The sequence below is a fragment of the Wyeomyia smithii genome, chromosome 1 (assembly GCF_029784165.1).
Source record: "Wyeomyia smithii strain HCP4-BCI-WySm-NY-G18 chromosome 1, ASM2978416v1, whole genome shotgun sequence".
Taxonomy (NCBI): Eukaryota; Metazoa; Arthropoda; class Insecta; order Diptera; family Culicidae; genus Wyeomyia; species Wyeomyia smithii.
The window spans coordinates 171,327,306-171,351,994 of record NC_073694.1 but is presented as its reverse complement, the minus strand read 5'-3'; the positions used below and the strand labels follow the sequence as shown (position 1 = coordinate 171,351,994).

Here is a 24,689-nt window from a genome sequence, read left to right as displayed (position 1 = left end):
TGAAATCTGTTCAACGTAATATCAGTAGAGTAGGTGTTACTCAAAAATGCAATAACAACACAATTAACATGATCCTCCCCTTTTTTTGTGGGAAGAGGATCGCATTTTTGGTCAGAATCAGTCAAAATATAATAATCTCTCCTAAGCTACGAGACAAAATTTTCGATAAAGTTGATACTTTTAAAATGTATTACGTCTTTTATATTTCATTTGACACAAATAGCAAAATTATCACATAAGCCATTTAAGCAGCCAATTCGTGAAAAAAGATTTATCATTTAAATATCGCTCCAATCATGCCTAGGAATCTATGGCTCAGATCCTATTCGATTTTTGCAACACGCACAATCACTCTGTGATTTATTTCCCGGTTCGATTTTGGAAACACAGAGTGATCATAATTGGAGCAATGTTTATATGATAGATCTTTTTTTGCTTATATGACAATCAATGTCAGATAAAATATCAAAAGCATAACACATTTTAAAAGTATCAACTTTATCGAACATTCTGTGCCATAGCTGAAAAGAGATTTTTATATTTTGACCGGTTCTGGCCAAAATGCGACCCTCTTCACGCAAAACGTGTTGTTATTGTATCTTTTAGCATCACTTACACTCTTGGTATTACAATAAAAATATTTCAATAAAGTTAATCATACGTCGAGATAATCTTATTTCAGTATGGTAGAGGAATTTGGGCAAAAATGGACAAGTTGCTTACATTCTACATGGATCAGATATCGACCAATTGATTTCTGAGACTATTTTTCTCAATATTTGATTTCCACATTTATCCACATTAATGCTCTACATACCGTCTGCCGGGATGAGATTAAGCCAAAACGGGAAATGTTTGTATGTTAAATTACTTGAGATTCCTAGAACCTAATACCTCAAATTCAATATTTTATGAATCATGACATATTTATTCAAAACTTCAAATGGAATGTAGATAACATCAGGGAACTGTTTCCCTTAAATAATGTTTCAAAGAACAGGGTGAAAAACATGCGCAAATAACGTTATCCCAAAATGTCCCAGGCAAACCAACACGATCAAGAAATCACATCAACTTACTGCTCAGTTGGTACGTTAGGATGTCGTCTCGAATGTGTTGAGGAAATATTATGCAATAAATCTGTGTTGGCTCAGAAAATAATGTTTTTCCAAACTGTACACTTTTCGAGTCCTTTTGGGGTGAGATTGTGCCAAGCTATAATGAACGGTACAGTGTGCGGAACTCATATTCACGACAAAATTATATTAGTATACACCATAACACTTCACTAACTAATGACTAAAAGCTTGAGAACAGTAAGCTAACAACTGTTAGATGGAAATTTACAAAGACTGATATTACTTATGGAATGTAACAAAATTTTGTACATCTATTCTATATAAACTGATGACTTTTTCAGCGAGGAAGGAGGGTTGTGGGTATGTTTCCAGCGGTTTTGAGATCTCCAATGGAATAAACAGTGGTCAATGACACATAATAATTAAAACGAAAAGTCTTCTCAGGCTTTATGTCCTAACGTATTCCCTTTCTAAGCTACCTGGAGACGCCACTATGTGTATAGAGACTGTCCATGAGCCACGTTCTCATAACTGGTTACTCCAGATATCGATTTGAACCAGTCATACATTTTTCTATAATTCATATGAAACGTAGTTTCTGGTCAACCCCTTACAGCCCCTTAATAGTCCACGTTGTTTATGGTCGTCCCTATACTTACTGTTTTATCATGTTATTCATGTGAATTATTCGCTACTGTTCATTAAACAAGTATCAAATTCAACTTATTGTTTTTGGCACAATCTCACCCCATAGAAGGGGTGAGATTAGGCCAAAGTTCATTTAATTTTAGCAAAATTATAGTTCATCGTAACTTAACCATATTTGCGGCAGTCGTTAACTAAACATTTAAGTGTGCATTGGCGTAATTTGGAAAAAAATCATTGCCTAAATGTGTGCATTACAAGCTAAGGAACAATAATATATCTTGTTTTGGCACAATCTCACCCCGGCAGACGGTACTTAATATTATTTTATTCTGTGAAATTTATTAAAATTATCCCAAAACTGCTTTCGTAGAGTCACCGTTTTTAAGGCAGTTACTGTCTGTTTTTTTTTTTTTTTAAGATAAGTAAGAGAATGCTGTTACGTGGAAGAACTCTTAGAATTGTGATTACGGCTTTAAAAAAAATGGCGTCGAAACAACATTGAAAATTTTCTATTTCTCAAAAATTTAAAATGGCGCCATTATTGTTGCCCCTTAAGGTGAAACAGGTCCAAACTCGGGAAAATTTGTTTTTGCATCGAAATACATAAAAAATCTCCCAGATGGTCTCGAGGTACGATGCTGGCCTAACAAGCCAGTCGTCGTAGGTTCCAATCTCGGCTCGGGAGAGACTGTTAGTGTCAGTAGGATCGTAGCGCTTGCCCCGCAATTGTCTTGTACACTAAACAGTCGGCTGCGAAGTCTGTGTATAAATAAACAGAAGGTCGAGTTCCGAATCGGAATGTAGCACTCGTCGTTCTCCATTCATCGTTATTCGAAATGTGTACTTAATTAGAACACCCTTAGTAAAAAACTAAGCCATCAACTGAGCCAAATGATTTGTTAGGCGGATTCACTGCAGTTACAGTAATTATTTATACATGAATATAATTTCCTCTAGAACTTAGGACCACTTGTTCACTACGGAACAGCAGTTTTGTAGCTCTCCAGCGGTGCGATTTGCGCTATCTTTTTACCGGCCGGCGTTACCGGTTTTATTGAATTAACCTCACGGTTATTCGATTCGTTATCGGAAAAGACTCACACGAAGCGACAGATGGTAATGAAAAATGGCAGCGGGGCAAATTTAATAAATATTTTAACACGATGATCGTAATGGTTTCCGATTTCGGTAAGGCTATTGCAGCCTTGAATAAATTACAATACTAGAGGAAAACAACAACAAATCAGTTCGTTCACTCACCGTGCAGAGCCGAGAGTTTCCATTTTCCACCACCCCAAATTGCAGCGCCTGGGGGGTGGCCAGACCGAAGGCCACCAGCCAGATAGCGATCACAAATTTGATTGCCCGTGATAGTTTCGACATCGTGTGCGACCTAAAAGTGAAACATCATAAATCATTAGCGGTTGTATTGTGACAGGAAGCGGACTGAGCGAATTGAGTTTGAGTCTCAGTTCCGGACTGCGTTCAACTTACCGAAAGGGGTGACAAATGGCGATGTACCGTTCGACAGTGAATGAAGTTATCGTCAACACCGTTGCGTTGGTGGCCGTCTCCGAGAGTAGACCGGTGATGATGCACGCCACCTGATTGAAGGGATATGCGAAGGGGTACCAGGTGCCGTAAACCTCCAGTGGCATGCCTGAAACGATGAAGGAAGGTAAACTAATTGAGTTTATATGGGTCGACAAATTTGATTTAAAGTCAGGCTAACAATTATTTTGGCGTTTTCAACGCCAAAAGCCTTCGGGGAAATAACGGCAACAGCTGTGAATCGCGGATAGTGGCGAAAAGTGTTTGCTATCCAATTTTTTTGGTAAGCCTATCACAGAAACAAATATATCGGGAGAAGATTGAGAATTAATTCATCACATCTGGACCATTTTAGTCTGCAGGGAATGTTTGATACAGAACCCATTTCCGGCGACAGCGCGCTGAGGGGAAAATAAGAGGATATAGCTATTTATTCATTTATATCTTCCTCTTTGGAGCAGCCGAAAAAAGGTCATAAATTCTTAGCGCCGGATCGTGCTCTTTTCAATGTAAAAAGTTTTCCCCGTCCGATAAAAACAAAAAAATGTTCTTCCGAAAAAGCGATAAAAAGCGCGGTGAATAAACTAAACTCGGGGCACAAAAAACGTTATGGAAGCGTTTTGTTCGGTCATTACGAAACAATGGGTTCAAAAATTTATCTATCTTTAAATCGAGTGAAATTTGCTACCATATTTAGTTATTAGAGAGTTGAAATTTAAAAGTTTTTTTTTGACAACACAGTCACGTTGCTTTGTTAGTGTTTTTAGACGATTTCATTCATTAGAAAATAACGTTCTTCTATGAATAAAAATAATTGAATAAATATTCCAGTTACTGGTCGAATCGAAAAAGTTTTCCTGTATCACGTGGAATGTTTCAATGATGTTTTTTCCTGCAACTATGTGCAGAATGTTGACTGTTGAAATTATTCAACGAGGAAGTTATACCCTCAACTTGGGCGTCAAATGTTCTCGTTATCGTTTTTTATGTCTAAAGCTTTTCTGCCATTGATCATTCGACCGGCAAATGCTACAGCATACTTTTGGCAACCGCCGGTGATACTGTTTACCAAACGTTTGTACATAAAATAATCATAAAAAAAGCGGAATGGATTATGCAAAATCATAACCGTGAAAAAAAAAATTCACTTGCAAGATGTTCTGGGTAGTTCCGAATTTCAATAGCTCGATAATGCATGCATGAAAATTATTTTTATATTTCTAAGGTTGCCAAAAATCATCGACACTCTGTGAGTGCACTAGAAAGCAATTGTAAATCACTGACATTTTCGGTCTTTGAGCCTCGACCCATTTATTCCAATTATAGTTTGTTTTCATTGGAATTCTTTCGGCTATCATTGAGGTATTTCATTAGTTTTTCTGTTTTAAATTGTTACCCTACTTTAGTATTCAGTTGAATCTGGTCAAATGTTGATTGTTCATTTCAACAATTTTAAGAAATTACGTAAGGTGAAACCAAGCGATTGAACTTCATTGCTATAAGTTACCAATTTAGCATTCTTTATTATTGGCAGTCTCATTTTCATTCTCGTAAAACTTGAGATTTTTTCGGCAATGGATGAGAGAGGAAAACGCCAAAACAGGAAACCATCAAAATGCTTTATCGAAAAAAACTTTGGTGCAGTAATAATGTGAGTATCTGCTGATAATGCATTTTCAATAGATATGAGTTGAAAAATTATTTATTTCAACTGTGTTTTTTATCATAAAAGTTTCTAAATTTTTTAATTGTTCAAGAACTTATCAGTTTAAATGATGCAACTGAAATTCTAGTTTATTATCAAACTTTCGATAGCATACAAGGCTCAGCAAAAATGAAAAAAAAAATTATAACAATTACTTAGCTGATTTTACTAGCAACCGAAGCCAGCAGGGAGGAAGGTGTAACAAGCGAAGAAATTTACGGAACAGCCTATAATTCCCAAAAGAGATCAGGCGACAATAAAAGTTGAAGAGCTCGAGCATGTGTGGAAGAAATCACATAGCACAGGTAAAATAATCGTGTTTATCTCAGTCCATTTCCCTGTTGACCGTGCTCATGAAAAACGTATGAAACGTTCTTCCAAATTGCTGAACTAATTTCGCAACAATTTCCTCCTGAGGTTAAAGTTCACATCGATGGGGAATTTTATTACCGCCATACAGACTTCAACCAGGACTCCGAAAACAAATGTAGTGTAGTTCTAGTCGTTGGTTGTGTAAGACTGAACCAAACCAACAACATTAGAAAGTGATGAAATTGCTATCTAGCCTTTTTCCTGTTGATTCCTAAGTGTCTGAATCATTAGATACATTGTGGAAAGTTTGGATGTATTGCATGGCAATTGAATATTATTCATTCATACACTAGAGACCCAACGATTATGAATATGAGGAAGCCTTTGAACACGGAAAAGCAAATTATGAAAACATCTGTAATGGATTAAACAAAATTAACTGACAATTTACTCTTCGAAGTGGCTCTTCTGAAAAGTTTTATTCGACATAATTATTCAATATTTAACGAAAATACAAAAAATCAGTCAAACAGATTAAAAAAAAATTAAAAGTCATAGCTCGTAACGGGTGATAACTAAAATTTTAAATTTTTTTTGTGCTGCTGTAAAAGAAGGTAGTTATACTTACAGATAAATTGATGTATTTCTTATTCTGCTGGAGCAAGAGCAGTGTAACGGTGTTCGAACTTAAAATTTCGTATAATCTCCGATCGGACGACACTGAGGCAAATTTGTTGAGTGACGTATTTTGGGTACAATTGGGCTTATGTTTGTTACCATTCTTCGGTATGTCGTTTTTAAAGAAATCGAATCGATATTTTCTTCAAACATTCATTCACATCTTGATTGAGAGCCAAACCACTAGGTTCAACCAGTTCAGTCGGTCTTCCACTACCTTTCAGGCAAATCATTGCGGAGATTTGCGCTTTCAAAATGATTTACCGTAAGTTTTTGTTGAGATTTTTTTGCAGTCCCGTACAATACGCTTGCGCAATGTTTCTTGTTTTGACGCCCGTTTGAACAAAACTGAGCATTAGGGTGTCCAAAAAAAAATCGATGTTGAAAAAGTCAAGGTGCTCAGCCCTAAATTAAAAGATAATGTTATTTATAGCATTTTTGTACAACATTTCGACTTTCTTAAAAATTGGATGACCGTTGCTCTTGCGTGCGGCACTTTCTCGCACTAGCATGATGGTTCAGAGAGGACGCGTGTTTTCGGCCCAGGTGAGCTTTGCTCAACTATGGATTTTCAGTGTGTTGTGACTGCCGAGGTGTACCAAACCATTTATTCGCAGACTGTCCACCCGTAGGTTCTATTTCAGCACGCAGTGATTCGGAGTAGGTTCCGTTCGTTCGATAAATATCGTAAATAATTAATCGCGACAAAACATCGTAATTGCATTCAGTCATTCTGCTCGCAGAGCCCACTTAACATTAAACAAAAATTAATGTTTCCCATAATTTTTAGTTAAACCCCTTCAAAACACAAATAAAATTTTTTTTGATCAACAACTGAAACTCTCATCGCAAAGCGGGATTTATGACAAAAATTTATATGAAAAAAGATTGATATCTCATCGGGGGTCTGAGATATTGGCATTTTAATATGTGATGGAAAATTATGCATTTTTTAAAATATGTCAAATAACTGTTTTATTTTTTGGGGGAGCTTCGTAGCTGCAAGGTTACAGAGTCCGCCTTGGTAAGCGGATGGTCGTGGGTTCGAATCTTAGTAGAATCCATTTGGTTGCCAGAGGACATTAGCATGGGTTTATTCTCAGGCTTTCCCACCAAGTACCTTTCCTTCAATCTGAATTCTACAGTACCTCTGTTGACTCTCCTTTTAACAAAAATAAGTCCCTGTTATAATAAAATTGGTGTGAGTAACGTATGAAAGGCGATATTGTTAGGAGGGACAGAGGCTCGGTATAGTAGAGTAGTAAGCTTGAAACGGAAAGCCGGAAAGGTAAAACTTACACACAAGCACGGATATGAATGATAAGCGTATCACTTACTTCAGTAGTGATACTGCCAATAATATGAAGTGCGGATTACAGAAAACACTTGGGCAATATCACAATAGATCTAATCTCTGGTCGCAGTGATGAGCCCACACAGGAAAAAAAAATGATTTATTTTGGGAGATAAAAAAGAACATTGTTCACAAAACAAATCCATTTTTGGTTGACTGATAACTTAGCAGAAGGTTGAAAAATTCGAAAAAATTTGCGAGAAATATTAGAAAAAAATTGTGGTTTTTAGTGCCTTCTAATAGAAAACTTAATGTTGCTCGTAATATGTAAGAGATAGAAACATGATGTCTTCAGAAAAGTTCCTTATTTTAAGATAACCTAAAATTTTGTCGAAGACACCTTGCGTCTATCTTATTCTGATTGAAAAGTACATTTTTTATCTTACTCATAGGTGGATTGATCACGCATCTTTCTACATTTAAAGATGCATTTTTGAATACCCTGGAACTTATCCGAACATACTTTATGGTTATAGTCAACATTTGAATCACTGTTCAATAAATCACACAAAGACGGCAAAATAGAACACTGTGTAATGGAGATATTGAGATTTAGTGGCATTTTCGTGGATATGCATAGTTTTCCATAACATGTAAAAACGCCAATATCTCAGCCCCCCGATAAGATATTAAGGATCTTTTTTTATGTAAATTTTCGTCTTGAATTCCGCTTTGCAGTGAATATTCAGTACTTAATCAAAAAAATTTCTATATGTGTTTTGAAGGGTTTTATCCGAAAATAATGAGAAAAATTCACTTTTTTCTAATGTTCAATGGGCTCTGTGAGTCAAATAATTGAATGTGGTGCTGAACTAAACCATGCAAAATATTCAAAAACAACAAAAATAAAAAAAATACATGCCAAAATGTAGGAATCGAACGGATTTGAAAAAAAGTGAAAAGGAGTGGTTTTGTAGCTTGAAAAAGTCATTTTTTCATAAATCACGTTTGGGCAACCTGGAAACGATTTTCTAGAAAGTCGAAAGTTCTACAAAAATGCTATAAATAACATTATCTTTCAATTTGGGGTTGAGCACCTTGACTTTTTCAACATCGAGTTTTATTTTTGGGACAGCCTACTGAGCAATGAGCATGCATAACCATAGCAAAAAATACTGGCATAAGAAGGAATGAAAGAACTTACATATACCAACTACGATCACTCTCCGAGCTGTTTGTAGTGAAGTAAGAGAATCTCAAAAAATACAAAATTTAAGTTGTCACCAAATATAGTTACGCCAAAATTATCCGACAACTCACAATTAAGCCTTTGTAATGCATCTTTACGAAAGCATCAGGAAAAAATCAAGAAGGATTTGCAATCATTCTTTTTGCCTTTCTCCTAGAAAGGTATAGCAATCACTGGAAAAACCAAAGGTATGAAAGTGGTCCCAATGGCCGAATGTCATATACCACTCGACTTAATTCGACGAACTGAGCATTTTCTGTATGTATGTATGTATGTGTGTATGTGTGTGTGTGTGTGTGTGTGTGTGTGTGTGTATGTGCAACTTTTTTTTCTCACTCACTTTTCACAGAGATGGCTGGATCGATTTTCATGAAATCAATTGCAAATGAAAGGTCTAGTTGTGCCATAGGTTGCTATTGAATTTCATTGTAATCGGATTTTCAGTTCAGTAGAGGTTAAGTATCAAAATGTAAAAATCACGAAACATCAATATCTCAGAAACCACACAACCGATTTCAATAAAACTGGTTGCAAATGATCGGGCTGTCTCCCAAACTCTTAACTCTTAAATTTCGTAATGCTTGAACATATGGTTCAAAAGTTATGTAAAGAAAAGTTATCCTGAGGTTGTTTAAACTCACTCATTTTTCTCAGAGATGGCTGAACCGATTTTCACAAAATTAGTGTCAAATGAAGGACTAGCTGCCCCATAGGTTGCTATTGAATTTCATCGTAATCGGATAGTAACTTTGTCCGTTGTTAATAAAAATGTGAAATCACATAATGAAAGTAAACATATTGATTTTCTCCTAACGATCACTGGCTTATTAAAAGGTAGAAAAGTGATCCAAATTTCGATCCAGTTCGATGAACCGAGCATTTTCTACACGTATGCATGTAGAGGTGTACATGTGTGTGTGGGTGTGGGTGTGTACGTGTGTATACCTTTTTGCCTTTTTCCTAGAAAGGTATAACAATCACTGCAAAAACTAAAAGAATTAAAGTGCTCAAAAGGGCCGAATGTCGTATAACATTCGACTCAGTTCGATGAGCTGAGCAATTTCTGTATGTGTGTGTATGTGTGTGTAACGCTCTCCCAATCTCACTCGATTTTCTCAGAGATGGCTGGACCGATTTCAATGAATTTAATTGCAAATGGAAGGTCTAGTCGCCCCATAAGACCCTATTTAATTTTATTGTAATCGGATTTTTAGTTTAGAGGTTATGTATCAAAAAGTAAAATAATACGAAACACCAATATCTCAGAAAATACACAACCGATTTGAACAAAATTACTTTCAAATGAACGGGCTACCTAAAACACCTTTAACTTTTGAATTTCATAAAGATTGAACTTGTGGTTCAAAAGTTATGGAAAGAAACGTGTTCTGGAGACTATTTAATCTAACTCATGTTTCTCAGAGATGGCTGGACCGATTTTCATAAAATCAGTGTCATATGGAAGGTCTTGATAACCCACAAGACCCTATTGATTTTTTTGCAAACGGATTATTACTTTGCCTGTTATGTTTAAAAATGTGAAATCCAGCTATGAAAAGAAACATATTCGGAAGACTACTTGGACTCACTCACTTTTTCTAAGAGATGGTTGAGCCGATTTCCACAAAATTAGTGTCAAATGAGAGGTCTAGCTGCCTCATAACACCCTATTGAATTTTGCTGTAATCGTACTGTAACTTCGTCTGTAATGTATCGAAATGTGAAAATCACGAAACTTCATTATCTTAGAAACTACACAACCGATTTGAACAATTTTGATATCAGATGAACGGGCTAGTGAATGGTTAACTGATGAATTATGATTGAGCTCTTGGTTTCAATGTTTGGCTACCTTCCCTTTTCATTTGTTTATAATAAAACTTAAGCAACCGTTATGTATTAAATTGTTAAAACAACGAAAGTCTAATATCACAAAGATTACACGATTTATTTGAACATAACTAGTGTCATGCGAACGAGTCATCTCTCAAACTTACAAATAACAAACTTCATAACAATTTGATATGTGGCTCAAAAGTTATGGAAAGAAAAGAAATTTAAAGACTATTTAAAACTATACCTGCTTTATATGGAATCAACATGATTTAAATGTGGTATCGTACTATTTGAACGCTCCTGGTATCGCTCGTGATTACATTGTTCGAAATTAAGAGTCATTTCTTTCATTTCGCTATTTCTTTAGCACTAACATTACGTCAAATTTTAAATTTTATACAACATTACAACAACATTTTATACAACAATTACAACATCAATATTTTAGAACCCAAAGAGTGAATATACATTGATTAAATTGAGGCATTCATGTAAATTTATTTTTACAAATAATAAGTTTGAATGCGAAAGGCTGAGTCTGACCGCTAGGTGGATTAATTTAGGTTTTTTTTTAATTCTATTCAACATTTTCTGGAGAGAAGTTCTCGAGGGATATTGGTGTAAACTAGCTTTTCGTGCAGAATACTTTTGAGACGTTTGAAAATTTAGATGTTTCCTGGACCTAACGGAATCCCTCTGGAATTATGATTAGCGGTATATGCCAAACTTATTAGATTTTAAGGAAAAGAACGGCGTATTCTGTAGAAAATGCTAAATTCGTTTTAGAATATTCATTACCTTCGAAATGATGGAACGTCTTAAAAAAGACGGTTATAGCTTGGCTCCACAGCAGAATTTCGAACTCCATTCTCATGTTCGCTATCAGTCAACGTCAGCACAAATAGAATTTTGCTGTCCCCCAGCTGCGCAACTTCAATATGCGCAATTTGCAACACGCAACAGTGCGTTGACCCATAGACAAAAGTCGAAAATTTGATGATTTTTTCGTCATTTTAAACTATGTTTTTATGTTACTGCAACCTTCTACCGTATACACTCGTATGAGTGTATTTGTGCAAATTTCTGACGTCTGTGACAAGCGTAGTAAGTGGAAACAGAAACAAAGGTTAGCGAGTGAAAAAGCACGTGTTTCAAAAGACTGAAATCCATTCTGTGCCGAACACGCATCAGTACTGGACGTGTTTGGTGATCGGTCCGATAGAGTATAAAACAAAAGACGTGTGAACAAGTGTTGGCATTGTTTGCCTGGTCGAGTGAAATAAATCCGGGTTCAAGGTCGTTCCTTTGTGCAACTGTTTCGCATCGTGACTGCCAGCTGGTGCGTAAGCCGATTTGGCTGCTGGCTGGATTGTGCTACAGCAGTGGACGAGACACAAACGAGGAAAAAGAAGAAGCCATCAGTGTCAGCGAGTCGTATCGCTGTGTGGAGTGATCTCACACCTGGCTCGCTGCTGGTGGCTGTTTGGTGCTGCTGTATTGGTGCTGCTGGCTGTAACGGCTGCTACTTCGAACGATCGGACAACCAACCTTACTGGAAGGGAGAAATAAAAAGGTACGTGTTCTTGTCAGCGCTAGTGCGCTAAACATAGCGCGATGGATGTAGATCCCTCGCCTCCCGCGCCACCATCCCCGAACCCCTCTGACCCTGACCCTTCTGTTACCCCTGTTCATTCTTCAGTCCCCCCTCGCCCCAGGCTTTACCCAGACGGAGCCCAGGGCAGCTATACTGTTTATTTTCGGCCAAAGGCAGGACCGAAATCGAAAAAGTTGAACCTCTTGCAGATTTCTAAAGACCTGACGAAGGAGTACAAGGGCGTGACCGAAATTTCCAAGGTCCGGCCTAACAAGCTCCGTGTCGTGGTCGGTAACCTGAAAGAGGCCAACGATATAGCTTGCTCTGAGCTCTTCACACGCGAGTATCGCGTTTACATACCCGCACGAGACGTGGAGATCGACGGTGTCATAACCGATTCGAGTCTGTCCGTCGAGTGTATACTGCAAAGTGCCAAAGGGTGCTTTAAGAACAAAACGTGTCCCGAAGTAAAGGTGCTCGACTGCAAGCAATTGCGGTCAGCATCGATCATCGGTGGCAAAACAGTATACACTCCGTCAGACTCGTTTCGAGTTACGTTCGCCGGGTCTGCACTACCAAGCCACGTCTCGATCCACCGGGTTCGTCTCCCTGTGAGGCTCTACGTGCCCCGCGTCATGAACTGCCTGAATTGCAAGCAGTTAGGCCATACAGCCGCCTACTGCTGCAATAAGGCACGTTGTGGCAAGTGTGGGGAGTCTCATGCGGAAGATTCTTGCAGTGTTAACGCTGAAAAGTGTATTCACTGCGGAGAAAATCTGCATGAGCTCTCGACATGTGCGGTGTACATGCAGCGCAGGGATAAAATAAAACGGTCTCTCAAAGAGCGTTCAAAGCGTTCCTACGCTGACATGCTGAAGAAGACCGTTACCACTTCTCCCGTTACTTCGAACCCCTTCGATCTGTTGCCCTCTGAGGAAACCGATTCTGACGATTCACCAGCGGGAGCATCTTACGCCAATCCTGGGGAGTCTAGAAAGAGGAAAAGTGTTTCCTCTCCTAAACTTCCCAGAAAAGGTCCTAAGATTTCTCAAAGTGAAATGAAGGTTACAAACAAACCAAACAGTGCTGCGGAAAAACCGAAGCAAACTCCTCCTGGGCTGGCAAATTTAAAGTCCCAGAAGGAGTTCCCAGCACTGCCAGGAACATCTAAAACCCCAGTTGCTCCTTTTACACTCCCAGTTGATGAAACAAACTCTGGATTAGTGAAATTTTCTGACATTGTGGACTGGATTTTTGAAACTTTCAATGTACCCGATCCAATTAAAATTTTTCTTACAGCATTCCTCCCAACAGTTAGATCATTTTTGAAGCAGTTGACTGCCCAATGGCCTCTCCTTGCAGCGATTGTATCCTTCGATGCCTAATTCAACTGCGTATATGAAGGATTCTATCTCTGTCTTACAGTGGAATTGTAGAAGTATTTTACCAAAAATTGATTCGTTTAAAGTTTTGATAAATAAAAACAAATGCGATGCATTTTCCCTTTGTGAAACTTGGCTTACTTCAAATATTGATCTCAACTTCCATGATTTTAATATTATTCGCCTTGATCGAGACACCCCATATGGAGGAGTACTTCTAGGGATTAAAAAGTGCTATTCTTTCTATCGTATTAACCTCCCCTCGATTCCAGGCATCGAAGTTGTCGCATGTCAAATGACAATACAAGGTAAAGAGCTTTGTATTGCCTCAATATATATTCCCCCCAGAGCACAGGTTGGGCAACGGCTGCTCTTTGATTTAATAGAACTTCTTCCCTCGCCACGTTTGATTTTGGGAGACTTCAACTCTCATGGCGTGGCTTGGGGTTCCCCATACAATGATAACCGCTCCTCTTTAATCTATAACCTTTGCGATGACTTCGACATGACTATTTTAAACAACGGTGAAATGACACGTATCCCGAAACCTCCAGCGCGCCCAAGCGCTTTGGATCTATCCTTATGTTCGACGTTGCTACGGTTGGATTGCACATGGAAGGTAATCCTCGATCCTCACGGTAGCGACCATCTGCCTATTCTTATTTCAATTACTAACGGGTCAACTCGCATGCGACCAATTGACATTCCGTATGACCTCACACGAAATGTCGATTGGAAGTTATACGAGGAAATGATTTCAAAAGCGGTCGAGTCGATTCAACATCATTCACCACTTGAAGAATACAACCTCCTCGCGGGCTTGATTCTCGACGCCGCGTTGCAAGCCCAAACGAAGAAATATCCCGGCGTAACGATCAAAGAACGGCCTCCCACTCCGTGGTGGGACCAAGAGTGCTCCGATGTCTACACGCAAAGATCCGACGCGTTTAAGGCCTACCAGACGGGAGGTATACCTGGCGACTATTTACGGTATTTGGAGCTTGATACCAAGCTTAAAAGCTTGGCTAAAGCAAAGAAACGTGGATATTGGCGTCGGTTCGTGAACGAGACGTCGAGGGAGACATCGATGAGCACTCTTTGGAACACAGCCCGAAGAATGCGGAATCGCGTAACGGTCAACGAAAGCGAGGAGTCTTCAAGTAGGTGGATATTTGATTTTGCCAGGAAAGTATGTCCGGACTCTGTTCCTGAGCAAAATATTGTTCGCGATGCGTCTCCGGGCCACGACGCGATAGAATCACCTTTTACGATGGCAGAACTTTCAGTTGCCCTCCTGTCCTGTAACAATAACGCGCCTGGATTAGATAGAATCAAATTCAACTTGTTGAAGAATCTACCCGGCAATGCCAAGAGGCGCTTGTTGAACTTGTTCAATAAGTTCCTGGAGCAAAACATTGTACCGCAGGATTGGAGGCAAGTGAAGGTGATCGCCATCCAAAAACCAGGGAAACCAGCTTCTAATCACAACTCTTATAGGCCGATTGCAATGCTATCCTGTATCCGGAAATTGATGGAAAAAATGATACTCCGTCGTTTAGACCACTGGGTCGAATCAAATGGTCTACTATCAGAAACTCAATTTGGCTTCCGCCGTGCCAAAGGGACGAATGATTGTCTTGCGTTGCTTTCAACAGATATTCAGCTGGCGTATGCTCGTAAAGAACAAATGGCGTCTGCGTTCTTGGACATTAAGGGGGCTTTTGATTCCGTTTCTATTGACATTCTTTCGGGTAAACTTCACCGACAAGGATTTTCTCCAATTTTGAACAATTTTTTGCACAATTTGTTGTCCGAAAAGCACATGCATTTTACGCATGGCGATTTGGCAACTTTTCGCATTAGCTACATGGGTCTTCCCCAGGGCTCATGTTTAAGCCCCCTTCTTTACAACTTTTATGTAAATGACATCGACGAATGTCTGGCAAATTCATGCACGATAAGACAACTTGCAGACGACAGTGTAATCTCTGTTACAGGAGCCAAAGCTGCCGATTTGCAAGGACCATTGCAAGATACCTTGGACAATTTGTCTGCTTGGGCTTTACAGCTAGGTATCGAATTCTCTCCGGAGAAGACTGAGATAGTAGTTTTTTCTAGGAAGCATGAACCTGCTCAGCTTCAAACACAATTAATGGGTAAAACGATTTCTCAGGTTTTGGTACATAAATATCTTGGTGTCTGGTTCGACTCTAAAGGCACCTGGGGTTGTCACGTGAGGTATCTGATGAAAAAATGTCAACAAAGAGTGAATTTTCTTCGTACAATAACCGGACAATGGTGGGGAGCCCATCCAGGAGACCTTATAAGGCTTTACCAAACAACGATATTGTCTGTTATTGAATACGGGTGTTTCTGCTTCCGCTCCGCAGCAAACACACATTTGATCAAACTGGAGCGAATACAATATCGTTGTTTGCGTATCGCCTTAGGTTGCATGCAGTCGACCCATACGATGAGTTTGGAGGTTTTAGCTGGAGTACTACCATTGAAAAACCGCTTCTGGAGCCTGTCTTCTCGTATTCTAATCAAATGTGAGGTCTTGAACCGTCCCGTGATTGAAAATTTTGAAAGGTTAATCGAACTTAATTCTCAAACCCGTTTTATGACATTGTATTTCAATCACATGTCCCAAAATATTAACCCTTCTTCGAATATTCCAAATCGTGTCGACTTATCAAATACTTCTGATTCTACTGTGTTTTTCGATACATCCATGATAGAAGAAACTCGTGGAATCCCGGATCATTTACGCGTGCAGCAGATCCCTAAAATTTTTTCCAATAAATATCGAAACATCAACTGCGACAATATGTACTACACTGACGGATCACTTCTTGATGGGTCCACTGGCTTCGGTATCTTCAATAACAATTTAACCGTCTCCCATAAGCTCGATAATCCTGCTTCTGTTTACGTCGCAGAATTAGCTGCAATTCAGTACACCCTAGGGATTATCGAAAAAATGCCCACGGACCATTATTTCATCTTTACGGACAGTCTCAGTTCCATTGAGGCTCTCCGATCGATGAAAGATGTTAAGCACTCTCCGTATTTCCTGGGGAAAATACGGGAACATCTGAGTGCTTTATCCGAAAAATCTACTCAGATTACCTTAGCGTGGGTCCCTTCTCACTGCTCGATACCGGGTAATGAGAAAGCGGACTCTTTGGCTAAGGTGGGCGCAACAAACGGTGATATTTATGAAAGACCAATTGCCTTTAATGAATTTTTCGCACTTGTACGTCAGAATACGATCATCAGTTGGCAAAATGCTTGGACCAGAGGGGAATTGGGAAGGTGGTTACATTCCATAATCCCCAAAGTATCGACGAACCCGTGGTTCAAGGGGTTGGATGTAGGTCGGGATTTCATTTGCGTGATGTCCCGGCTTATGTCCAATCACTATAGATTTGACGCGCTCCTCCGTCGTGTTGGGCTCGGGGAAAGTGGTATCTGTGCCTGTGGTGAAGGTTATCACGACATAGAGCATGTGGTTTGGTCATGCCCTGTACACCGTGACGCCAGGTCTAAATTAATAGCTTCCCTGCAGGCCGAGGGTAGACGGCCGGCTGTTCCTGTTCGTGATGTCTTGGCGAGCCGTGACCTATCCTACATGTCCCTTATATACGTTTTCCTGAAATCCATCCACGCCCCAGTCTAGTCCCGTTCCCCTCCGTCTACACCCAACAAAACGACAAGAACACGTTTGAACCTTAAGCACAAAACCAGCAACCAGACCCCGCACAACAGAACCAGGACCCAAGGACTACGAGCCTCTGTCCCAACTCACGACATCGTGGCTCAGCAGAACGAATCCATACATGCCATTCGACGATTATCAGACGACCATTGAACAACAAAACACTGATTGGAAATCCCATGCTAGTTTTAAGTTAGACTTAATTTCAGCTCGTAGTCGGCAGCGAGGATAAAAAATTTGCTTTAGTTTTTAAGTCATCAGATATAATTGGCGCCGTTAAACATTAAATTGTATTTGTGCCGTGTCAAATAAATGTTATGTGAAGAAAAAAAAAAAAAAAAAAGACTGAAATTGGCGCACGACGCTTTCTCTCTGATACACAAAAACTAAGTGACTTCTAATCGAATCTTGGCATGGATTACATGAAAAATGATTTGTAAAATCTATTTATATACAATTTAGAGTGTTATTAAGTTATTCACAAAAAAAAACTGGAAAACATCAAAATTTTCAAACAAGTCGTGGAAAAATCTACCAAATTTTACCAATCTGAGAATTATGTTAAAAGTTACTATGAAAGGCAAAGAAACAATAGACATTAACTTCAACTGCTAATTTGTGCGAATTTTAGACTTTTTTGCATTTTTGTAGGTCAACTTGCGCGCCAGACATACAAAACATTATTTGAGGAGTGGCATCAGCAATCAATTAGCAGTAAAAATGATGCAGTTTTCTCGCCAACGGAGGAAGTATTTGGATTGAAAGATGCTTCTAAAGCCAGTGTGCCAGTTGTGAATCTACAGGGTGCTGCGTTGCCGCAAGGTTACAGAGTACGCTTTGTCAAGTGGATGGTCGTGGGTTCGAATCTTAGTAGGCCATTCGATGTCAAAAAGGACTTTTGAGCATGGGTTTATTCTCAGGCTCCCCACTAGTTACGCTTCCTTTACGCTGAAATCTACAATACCTTTGCGTGACTTCCTCTTAACAAAAATAGGTGCCTTTTATCGATAAAACTGGCCAGAAGGACGCACGACGAAACTTCTCCAGGGAATTATCATTGGTGATATTTGGCAGGAGGAACGAGGCTCGGTATAGGAGAAACAGTAAGCGTGTAGAAGAAAGAGTATCACATTACACACAAGCACTGATAAAAAATAATAATAAGCATGCCACTTCTCAATAGCGGTATTGCTAATAATAGAAGTGCGGGATTCAGCAGACACCCGGGTATATCTCACAATAGATCAACGATTCTAATCGCAGTGGGGAAGCCCATACAGAAAAAAATCGATCGAATCAGCACAATGATAGCAGTTTGGTAATACTAATACTGTAATACTGTTCAAACTCTCTAGTCCATAATATGATCAAACTATATCACACATTTAAATTTTTCACTAGTACCATAATTGGTTCACTTACCCTAGGAGATAAATCAGGTTTTGGTCTTTTGTATTCCATATGTTCAACGCATTGTGCAGCGTAATAAACTGTTGCGTGGCTGAGAGTGCTATTTGCTTCAATTAGGCGACATCCATAAATTACGTAACGCAAAACCCCAATTTTTGAACCCCCACCCTTCCATATGTAACGAAACGTTACGCTAACACCTACCTAAATTACTTAACGCTGTGGAAGAATTTTCCTAATAAAAATGCTCGTTTCTGGTGAGTTTCTCCATAGTTTTCGTGTTACGTAATGTTGATCTAACCTCCCCCTTCTCGTATGTACCAAATCATAACGCTCAAGGAAACCCACTCCCCCTGTGAGCGTTACGTAATTGAAGGATGCCGCCTTAGACCCGAAAAGAAGAAATCCATTATCCGCAATAGACCATCTCACCGAATCTCTTTGACCTCACTTTTCTGACAGTTAGTGGTAACTTTGTTTACGTTTTTGAATTTTTGCTTTTTTCTAATGGATCAATCGCGCTCGTAGTGGAAATGCTGCTCAATTTTCAATTGTTCTTAGTGTACTGGCACTTCAAGCTCATCATTTAAAGAGCATTTTCATCGCAATTGAAATGATCTGCTGTAATTAAGAAAAAAACTGCATCACGGAAGGTAAACAAAGTTACCAGTAGCTGTCAAACTCAGGTGCGTGACGTCACTGTGCGATGGTCTATACGAGACGTGTAATATTGTTACGTGGCTGAGAGCACCATCGGTTCAGTTTCGGTGTTTGTCAACACGAAATCAGTTTCACGGTTCATATATTCCTATTACAAACAAAATATTTTTTTATGGGAAACTGGAAAATGACATAACATGGAAAAAGGTGGAATCTATTATATTTGCAGCTGCAGCAGATGAGCAGCAGTGTGATGTTTATCAAAATTCGAATATACTGTGAATAAACTGTGGTATTTATATACAAAACTTTTCCGATTTTAGCCGAAAGTTCGGCATGTTCTGCTAGAAATGCTGAGTTCGTTTAAAAAAAAGACGGTTATAGCTCGATAACACCTCCTGGGGTTATCCTGGTGGGTCACCTGGTGGTTTCCCTACCTTCGGTAACAACACCAGCCTCTGGCGCTTCCACACGTCCGGGAAGAGGCAGCCGTCAAGGCATTTTTGCATGACCGCCTTGAACAACCCGGGGGCTTCTTTGATGGCCGTCTTGATGACCATGTTCGGGATTCCATCTGGTCCCGGTGCCTTGCCTATCTTTAAGGAGTTTGCGATCTCGATCAATTCATCTTCTGTCACCCTTACCGCATCGTCTGCCTCTGCACGGCTGCCGTCACTCACGGTTGGTGGTGACTCGTCAGCCGGAGGCTAGGGACTTGGTTCGTAGCTTGGGAAGGGGCCCTGAATGGTCGTTTCTAGCATCGCTGGTGATTGTTCAGCCGGGGCTAGCGCACCTCTAGTCTTGGTCATAACGATCCTGTAAGCGTCACCCCACGGGTTCGAATTGGCACTGGCGCATAGTCGTTCGAAACAGGCTCGTTTACTGGGTCTGATTGCGCTCTTAAGCGTTGCCTCAGCGGATCTGAATGCGGCACCGCGTTCCGCTCTCTGCTCGTCGGAACGCGCGCGTTGCATCCTCCGTCTTGCACGGAAGCATGCACTGCGTAGGCCTGCTATCGTTTCGCTCCACCAGTGTGCCGGTGGTCTACCCTTTCTAAGCGGACGAGACCTAGCCATTGTGGCGTCGCACGCCAATGACAACATCGAATTTAGATGGTCCACACCCGGGAGTGGTTCACCCCCTTCGTGCTTCCATCTAATTGCCTGCCCAAAAACATCTGCATCGAAATGCAATGTTTTCCAGCCGTAAAAGGATAGAATATTGGCCCTACTCGCTGCTTGCTTTCGCACCCCTACCTCATAGCGGACCGATTGGTGGTCGCTATTCGTGTAGCTGTCGTCTACCCTCCAGTTCGTGATCAGTCCCGGGCTGCAGAACGTCACATCGATAATCGATTCCGCACCATTCCTGCTGTAGGTGCATTTCGTGCCAACGTTAGCCAAGTCTAAGTTGAGCTTTGCCAAAGCTTTGGCCCCTCTGGTTTGTACAGCGACTTCCCCTTTCGACAGCCCAAGCGTTGAAGTCACCCACATCCACCAACGGCCATAGGCCCGTCAGTTCCACGGTTGCTTGATCGACCATATGTGCGAACGTTTCGGTAGACCAACTTGGTGGAGCATAGCAACTGCAGTAGAATACTCCACCCACTTTGGCTTTCACGTACCCCTCTCTGGAGGTCGGCACAATCTCCTGAACCGGGGACCTGCCTGTCGTGCAAATGGCCGTCTTCCCAGACTTGTCCGATACCCAGTTACCGTTTCCGGTTGGGATGCGGTGGGGGTCCGAGACGATGGTCACGTCCGACAACGACTCAGCAGCTGCCTGGTGTAGCAACTGCAGCGCCGCATAGCAGTGGGTCAGGCTTAGTTGTATCACCTGGGGCCTCCATGGTGTGTTTGGCTTCTCGTTTACCGGTGCATACCAGACACTTGGGAGGTGCACCGCAGTCCCGTGCTTTCCTTGCTCGGCTGGACTGACGAGCCAGCATCCAGGCTGTCTCCGAACAACCGCCTTCGTTGTTTCCTGGGGGCCGATTCCCCCGTACGTTTGCCGGTCGGTTTAGTTGAACAGACTTCGGCAAACGATGCTGCAGCTGTTTGTGTGTATTTAGACACAGTTGCAGCATTCCCTTTTATAGGCTGGTTAAGCCTTGCCTCCAGCGCAAGTGCCTTGCTTTCGGCATCGTGAGCTCGCTTAAGGGCTTCCGAAAATTCGTAGCAACAGAAGACATTGCTTCAAGTCTTTCGAAATGTTGCTACGTTCGTCCGTGAACTTGAGTATTTCATCAAGTTGTACGGACACCGCCTCTACACTTGGGAACTTGTTCATGTGGATTTCTACCGCTGAGAGTAGCATAGCCCCGGAGATCTGCTCCCGTTCCTTGGCGGTCTTAGGTGTTTCCACCTTACCGCCAGTTTTTGTCGTTCCGGTTGGTGCTGCCTTAGGCGTGCCCGCCTTTGCCCCAACTCGGAACTCCCCTGTCGGCGTCGCAAAAGGTGTACCAACCTGTGCGCCGCCTTTACTGGCTTCAGCCAGTCTCGGTGGAGACCGTGCGATGCTTCGCCTGGCAAACGGGTTTAGTAACCCGTCCGCCCCTTCCGCTACCTTCTCTTCCTCAACAATTTTTAAAATTTCCATTTTGGTTAATAGGGTCTTCCTTCCAGCCGCTATCCTTGGTCATGGTGGAGTGGCCCCTCATGAGCAACTATGACGCCTCCCGACCGGCGTAAGTCAGGAAAGGGCATCTGATCCCACTCCTGCCTGATTCCCATCAGGCAATGACCGCGGAACGCACTGGAAGGCCTGCCTGGTTTTACGGGACGGAGACCCCTGCAACCGTATGCCACCTCGCCGTTTCATGCCGTTATCACACGACTTTACTAAGGGAGCTCGGTGCAGGAGCCAGCCCAACGTCGTGATATAAAACCGTATTCCATCCCATAAACCCAAAACACAGCGACCAGTACACCATAATTGGAACCTTACTGGTATCAGCCCCAATAGGCGGGTTAGTGTATTTGAGTGTGGGGAGCGGCACTACGCGCTCCGTCGAAGCTGCTTACGGGTGGCCGTGGCTTTTACGGGGAATCGACTGCCCAATGCCCGAAACCCCACCACTCCCTAGGCAAGCTCCCGCTGCCGGTCCGGGACTAATCGATGCTATCACACACCTATCGGTGGTCACAAAACGCGTGCATGGCCTCGACGGTCGCCAGGCGTCGACCCGTGGGGGCCTGCAGCTCGACCAACTTCGTGATGTTGGTGCCGCTCATCTGCTCACCTGTCTTTTTTACAGCACCTTCCAAAGCTATGTTGAACAGCAAGTTCGAGAGTCTGTCTCCTTGCTTCAACTCATCCAACGTTACAAACGCGGCCGAAATTTCACCCGCTGTCCTGTCAACATGTTAAGGGTTGCAAGACTCGGCTTAATTAGTTTATTTGGGAAACCATGTTCAAGCATAATCTGTCACAACTCGTTGCGTTTGATGATGATGCCTCTGCAAGTTGTGTTCTTGAAACGAGGTAATCGGGATCACAAAGGGAACGCGCATATAAAATTCTTTCCCGCATCCTGTTTAGCCTACGGAACATGCTGCGGGAAAGAATATGCAGAATTGAGGAAGGTTATGTCTTGACAGTTACTACAGTTTGTTCTCAGACCATGCCCTCAGGATAATCTTGTGGATCGCATTATACAGCTGGATTGAGGATCGCATTATACAGCCGCACGATGTTGTTCCACCTCGTTCAAGGTTGGTATAACCACAGCTTGTCCATCCTCCCCAATTTCTTGCCTGTTCCCATCAACAGCTTTTCTTCCTTTTTCGCCACTTCGAAGTGTTGCTTTCAGTGCCTGGCCACATGCGACTAATCGCTGTTCACGTTCCCCTCCTTGTCATTACGCATGGTATGAACTGCTAGCTACGGACCGGTTCCAGATCCCGTTAATCGCTCTATTGAAGCTTTTCGTGTCGTGCCTATTGAAGCAGTTTCCCGCCTCTGCGTAGACACGATTGTAGTGTTCACGTTTCTTGCGGCGGTGAAGTTGCTTTTCGGTAGCTCTCCCACACCTGACGCGTCCCACGGTTTGCTGCTCCTAACGTATTAGCGTAATCCCGGTTTTCTTCCTGTGTCATTTCTAGACACTCAGCCTCAAACTATCCATTTCCACTGCTCGTTCAGATCGACTGCAACTGGGTCATTGATCCATCTCTGCAGCAAATCCTTCCGTTGATAGCCTCTGGGTGTTCAGACGTATTTTCCCCTTCGATCTTGATTTGATTACGTTGAACAGGCTGGTTCGAACCATGCCTACCGCGCCGTCCGCTGATCAGCATATGGTCAACCTGGGAGCAGGCCTCTCCATTGGGGTATCTCCAGGTGTACTTCCGAATATTCCGACGTGCCAAACAGGAATTACAGATGGCAATTTCCCTGGGCGCAGTCTCAAACCGTCAACGACGAGTGAAGGCTTTCCCTATCAATAACGGGGCGAAAAAATTCCTCCCGTCCAACGTAGTGCGTGTTTAGTGCAAGCTGGTGATTGGTTCAATGCCGCGAAACTAAACAAAAAAATTATTGATTTTTAACTCAACTTTTCATAAACTTACTATTTAAAAGAAAGTTTGGGGTAATCTAAACGTTTTGATCAAGATGTTCCGTTTGTGGTAGTAACACAATATATATTTTAAGAGCGCACATTTTCCTTACATTTTCCACAGCATATCGTTCTACTAAAATAAGACGTGGTTCTACGTCAGAAAAAAAATAGATAATGGAAACTACTTGGAGGTTTTTCATACGGACTTTAGCAAAGCATTTGATCGTATCAATATTCTTATGCTACTCTTTAAATTGGAATAAAATGCTAAGTTCTGATGTTGAATAATATTAAAATAATCGTCAATGAATGAATAAAGTGAACTTGATTTGAGTTTTTGCTGGTCCCTCAGGGCTCCTACTTAGGACCAATTCTATTAATTTCGCATGTTACCAGTACTTTATTTTGAGTTCTCGAGGAATTAGAAGTGTCGATTTATGCCGACGGCATGAAAATCGTGTTCCAAAAAGAAAAATGGAGAAGGTGGTACCACCTGATTGTTTTGCATTATTTTCAACACCGTATTATTTTATGCTTTTATATGCATTCTACAATATTGAAGATGATCTGGAATATTAGTGGTCTGTTACATCAATATATCTTCAACATTCTCTTAGTGCACAGAATGCACTAGTCGACAAAAGCAAAACAAAATGTTGTCCTAAATCTCAAGTTGGTGCCCCTAGTTAATGCAGTAGGGCGTCGAAGGCCGCCGGGTTAGTTACATCTACGTTTGCTTATGGAAAAACTTATTTGAGTCTCTTAAAAAGTTATCTTTGCTAGGGGCACCAAAATTCACAGAAATTGTTAAATAGTTATAATCTCTTTAATTTTTTTTCCAGTTTGAGCTCTGGAGTTATGTTTTAATCAATACCAGCTTTTTTTTAGTTTTTTGTATTTTTGAATATTGAACGTTAAACGTTTTGTTGTATTTCGATGTTGTTACGCTTTGTCGTGTTTGATTTGTGCATATAATTTTCGAAATTCTAACTGACAGATTTGAAAATAG

General features: G+C 41.1%; 1 protein-coding gene across 5 annotated transcripts in view; it reads right to left on the bottom strand.

The window, feature by feature from the left end:
• Window positions 1-24,689, bottom strand: part of LOC129718874 (neuromedin-U receptor 1-like) — a 285,616-nt gene that overhangs the window by 58,391 nt on the left and 202,536 nt on the right. For all 5 annotated transcript variants that reach the window (XM_055670063.1, XM_055670061.1, XM_055670064.1 and 2 more), the window contains 2 exons: window positions 3,222-3,387; window positions 2,988-3,120 (listed from right to left, as the gene is read on the bottom strand). In XM_055670063.1, the coding sequence (XP_055526038.1) occupies window positions 2,988-3,120; window positions 3,222-3,387 (299 nt within the window). The remainder of the gene's footprint in view (window positions 1-2,987; window positions 3,121-3,221; window positions 3,388-24,689) is intronic.